The sequence below is a fragment of the Pseudophryne corroboree genome, chromosome 10, assembly GCF_028390025.1.
Source record: "Pseudophryne corroboree isolate aPseCor3 chromosome 10, aPseCor3.hap2, whole genome shotgun sequence".
NCBI lineage: Eukaryota > Metazoa > Chordata > Amphibia > Anura > Myobatrachidae > Pseudophryne > Pseudophryne corroboree.
The window spans coordinates 301,139,531-301,149,078 of record NC_086453.1 but is presented as its reverse complement, the minus strand read 5'-3'; the positions used below and the strand labels follow the sequence as shown (position 1 = coordinate 301,149,078).

At 43.5% G+C, this 9,548-nt stretch overlaps 1 protein-coding gene across 5 annotated transcripts in view; it reads right to left on the bottom strand.

Moving 5' to 3' along the window:
* Positions 1–3,677: 3,677 nt before the first annotated feature.
* The window catches only part of CHD5 (chromodomain helicase DNA binding protein 5), a 477,691-nt gene continuing 471,820 nt past the window's right edge, over positions 3,678–9,548 (bottom strand). For 4 of the 5 annotated variants that reach the window (XM_063943432.1, XM_063943431.1, XM_063943430.1 and 1 more), the window contains 2 exons: positions 8,526–8,637; positions 3,678–4,354 (listed from right to left, as the gene is read on the bottom strand). In XM_063943432.1, coding sequence (XP_063799502.1) covers positions 4,239–4,354; positions 8,526–8,637 — 228 coding nt within the window. In that variant the 3' untranslated portion in view covers positions 3,678–4,238. Of the gene's footprint in view, positions 4,355–8,348; positions 8,403–8,525; positions 8,638–9,548 lie in introns of all 5 variants that reach the window. The other variant, XM_063943433.1, reaches the window with a different exon arrangement.

Here is a 9,548-nt window from a genome sequence, read left to right as displayed (position 1 = left end):
TAGATAAGTCTCATGTGTGGTACAGTATCGAACACTTTGGCAAAGTCTAAAAAGATTACATCCACGTCTTTACCCTGATCTAGGTTTGCGCTTACTGTTTCATAAAAGCCAAGTAAGTTGGTTTGACAGGATCTGTCCTTCATAAACCCATGTTGATTCCTTTTAATGACCTTATTGGTTTCAAGGAACTTCTGAATACTATCTCTTAGAATACCTTCCAATACTTTCCCCACTATAGATGTAAGACTAACTGGTCTATAATTACCTGGTTCAGCTTTACTTCCCTTTTTGAATATAGGCACTACTTCCGCTATACGCCAGTCTTTGGGAACCATACCTGATATAACTGAATCCTTAAAGATCAAAGATAGCGGTTTTGCCAGTTCAGAGTGAAGCTCCATTAGAACCCTTGGATGAATACCATCGGGCCCTGGTGATTTATTAATCTTTAAATGTTTTAATCAGTCACAGGCTACTTCCTCGCTTAAATAAGTACCTATCAGTGTGATATTCTCATTATTGAGATTGTGTGTCAGTCCCTGAATTGGGTCCTCTCTAGTGAATACTGTTGAAAAAAACTCATTTAGTGTGTCCGCTATGTCATTATCATTTTTGCTTAAGACTCCCAACACCTTCTCTTTTACATGCCTAAGACTCCCAACACCTTCTCTTTTACATGCCAACTCTCTTCTATTGCATGGCCTCCCTGCCCACCAGCTTTTCCCTCAAAATGCTATCTGCCCCACATGCCCCCCAGCAGCGTGTTCTCCATATGCCTTTCCATGTGCTTAAATACCCACAGAGTCTCCCTGATATGCCTCCATGTGTGCCCCAAATACCCCTCTAACAGCGTGTTCCCCACATTCCCCCTGTGCCACAAATGCCCACAGCATCTCTGTGACATGCCTCCTCCACATCAGCTTGGCCCCAAGCATCTGTTCCCCACATGCCTCCCTGTGTGCTTCAAATGCCCTCAGACTCCTTGACTGTGTGCCCCCACCGACCCCCTATTGTGTTCCTCATGCCCCAAATGCCTACAGCTCCTCTTCCTCACATCCCCCTCATCAGGTTCTTCTCTGCATGCCCCGCTGTGTGCACCAAATTACCTCAACATCTGCCCCCTAGCAGCATGTTTCCCACATGCCTCCCTATGTGCCTCAAATGCCCCTCCACCAGAATGTTCCCCAGAAATCACCAGTGTCTGCTCCCCAAGCCGCATGTTCATTACATACCTTCCCATGTGCCCCTCCAACAGCATGTTCCCCACATGCCCCGCTGTAACACAAATGCCCATACCATCTCTGTGACATGCCCCCAGCATATCTGTTAAAATATGCAAATACAGTTAGAGATGAATCTCAAACTGTGTGAACCTGGCGCTATATATATAGTGATACATTTACCAAATAATGGCTTTTAAAGAATAACAGTGAGTAATGGAGCTGCTGAACAAAAACAGCTGGCTAGGCTGAAATGCAGATTAAGTAATAGACAAAAAGGGAGGAATGCTCTGCGCTCCAAGAATCACTTTAGATTGATAAATTAATTAATTAAGTGCAGTCTAGCAGGGAGAAAAATTGACTCAATGAGACTCAACTTTGAAAAAAAGATTGTTTTATCAAAATGTTAATGTTTAAGAAAGACACAGAACAAACAAGCAGTTAATACATATGTAGCAAATAAAAAGAAACAAAGGTTGCAACCTCTTAATTGCACGATAGACTGTAACCATCTCTAAGAACGTGCTTGTTAATGCAACATGCAGTAGATCTGGATTAAAATTTACAAACAGGGAAAAAGCTCTCTCTAGATCAAATAAATGTTAATTATAACACTGGCGTCCCAGTGTGTTTATATGAATAATTTACACAGATAGCTCCACAATTGTTAATATACTAATTGAGGCATGCAAACAGTGATAATTACCCCCGTGCTGGTTCCTGAATTTTTCTACAGGGTCCTGTGTGCAACTGCACGTGGTGAAGAAAAGTAATTTGATTGCTGCCCCTATAGCAATTGTAAAACAGACCCGCTGATGATACAGAATGTCCGTTGGAGCAGCCGTCGGTGATAAGCAGGGTAGTGCTATATTGGAGACCTCACAGCGGAGGACGTCGTCAGTTCGGCTGGCGGCAACGGTAAGTAACGGTAAAGCCGCAATTGGCCGGCGCTGTATCAGCCGCACAGCGGGGGTCCGTAGAAGTCTTGAGGAAGTCTCTGGTTGCTAGGAGACGAAACGCGTTGACGCCCCTTCTCACAATTGAGTTAATTTCAGTGGACATTGCTGTAGTACAGATCAGCTCTCCAACATCACAGTTCCCGCACTCCGCTGTATATCCACACTGCAGCCGACCAGCTTCTTTCAGCTAACCTCCGTTGTGAGGTACAAGTATTCCAGCCACTTGTGGCACAGCTGTACCACGACATCGCTGCCGTCAGCCGGGCTTCTACGGACCCCTGCTGTGCGGCTGATACAGCGCCGGCCAATTGCGGCTTTCTGTATCATCAGCGGGTCTGTTTTACAATTGCTATAGAGGCAGCAATCAAATTACTTTTCTTCACCACGTGCAGTTGCACACAGGACCCTGTAGTAAAATTCAGGAACCAGCACGGGGGTAATTATCACTGTTTGCATGCCTCAATTAATATATTAACAACTGTGGAGCTATCTGTGGAAATTATTCATATAAACACACTGGGACGCCAGTGTTTTAATTAACATTTATTTGATCTAGAGAGAGCTTTTTCCCTGTTTGTAAATTTTAATCCAGATCTACTGCATGTTGCATTAACAAGCACGTTCTTAGAGATGGTTACAGTCTATCATGCAATTAAGAGGTTGCAACCTTTGTTTCTTTTTATTTGCTACATATGTAGTAACTGCTTGTTTGTTCTGTGTCTTTCTTAAACATTAACATTTCGATAAAACAATCTTTTTTTCAAAGTTGAGTCTCATTGAGTCAATTTTTCTCCCTGCTAGACTGCACTTAATTAATTAATTTATCAATCTAAAGTGATTCTTGGAGCGCAGAGCATTCCTCCCTTTTTGTCCCAGCATATCTGTGACATGACTCCTCAACGTACTGTAAGTGTGTTCCCCACATGCCCTATGTGCTCTAAGCATCTGTCCCTCTGCAGTGTGTTCCACCACACCTCCTTCACACGCTTCCTCCACATCAGGTTCTTCTCCGCATGCCCCGCTGTGTGTGCCAAATCAGCCCACCATTTGTCCCCGAGCAGCATGTTTCCACATGCCCCCTCCACATCAACGTGTTCCCCAAATGTCCCCAGCATCTGCTCCCCCCCCCCCCAGCTGCATGGTACCCATATCCCCTGCCCTAGGGATGGCATCGGGCATCGATGGCTGACTTTGAGGAGTTCTAAACCACCTATGGTCTATTTCAGATATTAAATGATTTTACCACAGATGGCAGAGAACCAGATTGGTCCTCACCCCAATGTTTTGTTTTTGTGTTCCTTTTTTACATTTACATGCTGCTAGAGCCGCCTTCGAGACACACACACACACACACACACACACACACACACACTGTACTGTGCCAGGCAATGCTGTCATTCACACCCCAGCCCCGCCCCGGCTCTTGCACAGAAGCTGTTGCGCAGCAACTGCGTGTTCCCATAATTGACCGTGAGACCTTCCAAAAAGAATGCTGTCACAAGTGGGCGGAGTTTGTTTATTGAGTATATGTAGACAGACAGACAAGCACAATAGGCAGGTCTTGCTTTTGGCAAAATACACCTAAAAACTTGTAGTATTAGTAATCTGTACTTGTGGTAGCAATTAACGGTTGCTCATCACTCCAGTCATGAAGATGGCTGCAAGGGAATGTGTTTTACTGTGACCAGCTAATGTTATCCGGGCCAAGGGCCAAATAAGTGCATGCAGCTTCTAGAACAGAACAAAACAAAAAGGCATAAAAGATTTAACAAAGTCCAAAAAAGCTGCATATTAAGTTGGTTCCTTGACAACAAACCGGTTTCCTCTGATAAGAAAGAAACATAAATAGTCCGTAATATCCTTCAGGTGTGTTTCAACTGGTAACAAGACAAACTCTTCAAGTCTTCAATAAGAAAGTGCAAAAAATGTACAAGGAAATTAAATCCTTTTTTTTTTCTTTTTTTTTTACTTTTTTTTCTCAAACAAGTTCTTTAGGTGGTTGTGTGTTTTGTAGGACACTAGATATGGCTGTCTCTGCGCACTCCTTGCTTCTGAGACGTTAATCTTCAATAAAAATGATGTCATGGGTTCTTCCCTTTCGCTCCATAGACGCAGCGTCCATCAGTGACTCTACCGATTTCCTGTCCGGGAAACAGGAGTGTGCCCCATTCGGTGCTACATGGGAGAGAATGAGAGATAATCTGATATGTATCATCACTGAGAGTGAACTGTAGAAGCACCCACATTCTCCTATATCAGCTATCACTCGCGGAGCAGATGTGCTTTCACCAAGTATGGTCAGGGGAGGGTGCGTGACTGCTGACTACCCAGCAACCCATTAATGCTCATTGAAAGTCATGTTTTAATGGTCACTTTTAATTAAGAAATCGAATTCAAAGTCTCCCTAATCTGTGCTTGTAATTAGCAGACATTTGCTATTGCACAAGATCCTACAGCAAAATCTGGGCAACATGAAAGGTAAAATGTGAGATTTTGGAGATCGAGCCGCAACATTTACAGCGGTAATTATTCCTATAGGCAGGCAGGTTTTGCTTGTAATCTGGCAGCCAAATGGGCAAAATCTCAGCACTTACCGCAACTCACCAGCTCTTACATTAGGCTTTACATGCACTGTGATTGATGACTGAATACATCCATATTCACCCTTAAAAGAAAACGTTCAAGTCACCTTCATTCTCCTCTAGTTTCTGCATGATTTTAGTAATGGGCCCATTTATTATTAGGAGCTGGATGGCACTGTCTAATATTCAGAAAGATTTTGGCAAGAACCAACACTATCTTCAGATAGCGTTGGATCCTAGAGCCCGCTCCTTCCTAGGGGAAAGAGGTCCAGGATGAGAAGATGTGCAGAAAATGTTCGGATCCCTCCGCTCTCTCCTGTGTGCCTTCCGGCACTTCACACACATGACCTCAGTTCACACATGTGCACTAAAATTACCGTGTAAAGACCCGCCATTAGTTATTGGCAGCGGAATCGGCAGTGTTAAAGATTATAGGGACAGAAACTTATTGGTGCAGCTGTCCACGCACTGAAGCAATCTGGAATTACTCTGGCAATTCACGGCACGTCAAATTCCAAACTATTGGGGCTCTTTAGACTCTTAATCACCCCCGCCCACATCTCCAAACTGATTTCTGCCCAAATTCCTCCCACTCCCTCTGATCTTCCTCCAATTGCTGTCTCCACTCCATCCTGGTTACCGCCTCTCATGCCCACCACCAAGTATTCTCCTGTTCTACCCTCTCCACTGGAACCAACTCCTTCCCAAAGTCAGACTTTCTGACAATCTTGCCAGCTTCAACTGTGTAAGCACTCACGGGCAGGGCCTGCCTTCCTCATGTTCATCCCTATCACTGCCCTTGCTGGAATGCTCCTTGTCTCCTGGTCCCTTTGGGCCACTCTGTCTAATCACCCTTCACTGGGTAGACGTTCTCAGTGCCGAACTGCCTTCCCTTCCCTGTGACTCACCTAAGCTTGCTTGTCAAGAAGGGAGCTACCCAAGCCTCGCCATTGTCCTACTTAGTGTTTTTTTGTTTATTGCTCTTCATTGTTCCAAATATGTATCAGCTTGCACTTACGGTCCCAGTGATGTCATGTTTTACTATTACATTGTATATACCCTGTAAAAACTTTGTTGCACCTTAAAAATAAAATAGAATAAAAATTTAAATGCTTTAAGGATTGTTCAATGTATTTCTTATGGAAAATATCTTATTATGTTTTCTACTTAACCCGGTGCAATTTGTCTTTGAATTTACAGTGACTAAGGGGCAGATTTATTAGGCCTGGAGAAGTGATACAATGGAAGGTGATAACACACCAGCACTTCACTTCATCAGGCTTAATAAATCACTTCATCAGGCTTAATAAATCTGCCCTTAAATCTGCTCTACAATAATAACAAATCTCACATACTGTACTGTGCCAATCCCTTTTTTCTGAGTTTTCCCTCAGAAATTTCACTTCTCTCTGCCTTAATGTGTGGAAGGGGTTTACACAAAGTGGAGGCGCCCGTTTTCACACAATTATATGATGGATACTTCAGCTCTGCCACTGGGTGGTAAGCTGACGTCCTAAAATGGGTGCCTGTACTATACTTTTAGCTGAGATGTAAGGCTCGTTACAGTGATTTTGTAGCAATTCTTCTGTAGCATATTGCAATACCTATTTGTCAAATAGACTTGGAAAGACCCATTTTGCTGTGAAAAAATCTTTTTTTTTTTCTGGGCTATTTAACAAAATAAACCCGCCGGGGAAGCTGGGTCCTGCCAGGACGCACAGGGGCCCAGATTTATCAAGCCTTGGAGAGTGATAAATTGCACCAACCAATAAAGTACCAACCAATCAGCTCCTGTCATTTTTCAAATACATGGCTGTTAGGAGCTGATTGGCTAGTACTTTATCACTGTGCAATTTTGTCAGTTTCTAAGGCTTGATAAATCTGGGCGAGGAGCATTACGCCAGGCAGCCTGCTCCTGGCAGGCTTTCAGGCATTAAAAAAAAAAAAAAAAAAAAAAAAGTTTTTTAAAAAAAGTAAAGAGTAAACAAAATTATATATTAAAAAATTGCAAACGTAATAAGGTTAGAAAGAAAAAATGTGCACTACGTGTAAAACACAACTCACTCCTTAATTGGCCCATATTTGCACACACACCATTGCACTATGGTTACGGCCTCATTATTGGAACAAAGAAGGACTTGAGGATATGAGGCCAAATTTGCATTTTTTTCAGCTGTGCATCAACTTCTAATAACACCAACAAGGAGGACGCATCTGTAACTATACTCTGGCTCTGAGTGGTCTAGAACCGGAAAATATGAATAATTTACAATCTTCTACGATGCACTTACACCATATTTTTCTATAAGGTAAAATTCTGTCCATATTAATAATTTAGAAAGCTGAATTAATATTGATTATGATACAAGGGGCGGATGCGCCCATTCTTCGCATTTTTAATTTAAACTACTCCTCGATAACCAAAGATCACCGGAACACAGCACAAATCATGTAGGATGTTTATGTTTTTGCTCGTAGTTTATCATTAAGATGATTCTTTGATCAGCTCTACGGGATGTATGCTAAGACCTGATAGATCCCTGCACAGACGTATATACATGTTACGTCCCGGATTAGACGAAAGTGCCATGGTATATACAATGTAGACAAAGTCATGCCGGGGATGCAAATGTGAATGATACACAACAAGGTAAAGTCTGGATCCCAAGCCTTTGCGATGAGATAAATAACCGCCAGAGTTCTAGGCTCACAGAGTTGGCTGACTCACGGTGGATCCAACAGGTAGTAATAGTTAGTATCCTTTTAAAAATGGGGGTATTGATTGATCTAGTTTATAGGATTTAAAGGCCGCGCCTTGGGCTCTTCTATAAAAGCATAACAGTCGCAGGTTCTGACGCGCCGCTGAAACAATCATGACATATCTGCTTTTTTATGCCACCCGCTCTTTACCTCTCTGAAATGCCCACCTACCTGTCACTCACTTTATCAATAAATCCTCACTGCGTCTAATAAATTGGCACACGTGCGCAGTGCGACTCTGACATGTGCAGTACATAGAAAAAAGGCCCAACTTCGCAAACATCAGCACAGCGTCCACACCTGAACTAGCCCCTTTGCTATCTAGACTTATCTAGATATACCCTCCCTCCTAAGGCTCAGGCGTAACCTACAACAGTAAGATTTAGCTAGGGCGTAACCAAGGATGTCAGTGGCTTGTGCTGACCGTGAGTGTGGCCAATTCTGTCCCTCATTTTTTAAGTCAGGAATGTATGTTGGGAGGGTCTTCTGGATCCTTAAGGGCTCTGAAGATAGCTTCAACCTACACCCCAAGGTATCTCTGAGGAGCTTTATGGAACCCGAAAAAGAAAGAAAGGTTATTATTCCTCCCAATGCTGGTTGCGGGGCTGCGGACAGACATGTTGTGTAGCATGTGACAGGACACGTGTCTGATCAGCATGCTGAAAGCCAATGTACCATCCACAACTATGACAGTTTCAAATAGGCACATATAAATGAATGGTCCTCCTCGGGCATTACTGTCAATGGAAACACCATGTGAAGTCTGGCAGAAGGCACCACCAGTAAAGGATGACACAGATGGTATGGAGCACAGAGAGTCGGCTTACCTCCTCTGGAAATGGAGACTGCCACAGAGGAAAATCTCGTAAACGGCTAAAAATCTATTGATAAGAGAGAAAACATCTGGCTTGCCGAGTGTCCTCTGAGCTTACCGGCAGTCTACTGAAAATATCCCATTTCATCTGCACAATTCACATAACGTCTGACAGGAACAGCCTACCTACCTGTTACATAAGGTCCCAGGGGCATCTGGCTGTAATTGACTATGCTGCCTGGTCCGGGCCCACGGAAATTTGGGCCAAAGTTATTGTACATCTGCGAGGATCCAAATGTTCCCTAAAATTAGAAGGTGTATTTTATTTTATTATTGTTGTTTTAGATGAAACATAAACCAAAAGAACAATGCATCGATGCTGCAGATGTGTCCTCGCACACCGATGGTCTTTATGCACGACTGGGACGCTGCGACACAGGTAGCGTACTTTATCACTAAACTGTAACTGCACACAAAGCTCTACCACAGACCTTGGGCTGTGACTTTACACTCAGAGGAATTGGTTTTACACATGTACAAAGTTGCAGATGAAACCCAGCGGAACTTGGCTGCTCACAGTGGAGCCCCTATTACCTATTACACAGCTTCAGGGGATGATTTGTCAAGCTTTGGAGGGACATAAAGTAGCAGCCAATCAGCTCCTAGCTGTCATGTAACAGGCTGTTTTTGAAAAAATAAGATTTTAAACCTACCGGTAAATCTTTTTCTCCCAGTCCGTAGAGGATGCTGGGGACTCCGTAAGGACCATGGGGTATAGACGGGCTCCGCAGGAGACATGGGCACTATAAAGAACTTTTAGTATGGGTGTGCACTGGCTCCTCCCTCTATGCCCCTCCTCCAGACCTCAGTTACAGAAACTGTGCCCAGAGGAGATGGACAATATGAGGAAAGGATTTTGTTAATCTAAGGGCAAGATTCATACCAGCCCACACCAATCACACCGTATAACCTGGAATATACGCAACCAGTTAACAGTATGAACACAACACAGTATCAGTCAAAGACCGATCCCAACTGTAACATAACCCTTATGTAAGCAACAACTATATACAAGTCTTGCAGAGTTTCCGCACTGGGACGGGCGCCCAGCATCCTCTACGGACTAGGAGAAAAAGATTTACTGGTAGGTTTAAAATCTTATTTTCTCTTACATGCTAGAGCAGGGGTGGTCAAACAGTCGATCGCGATCCTC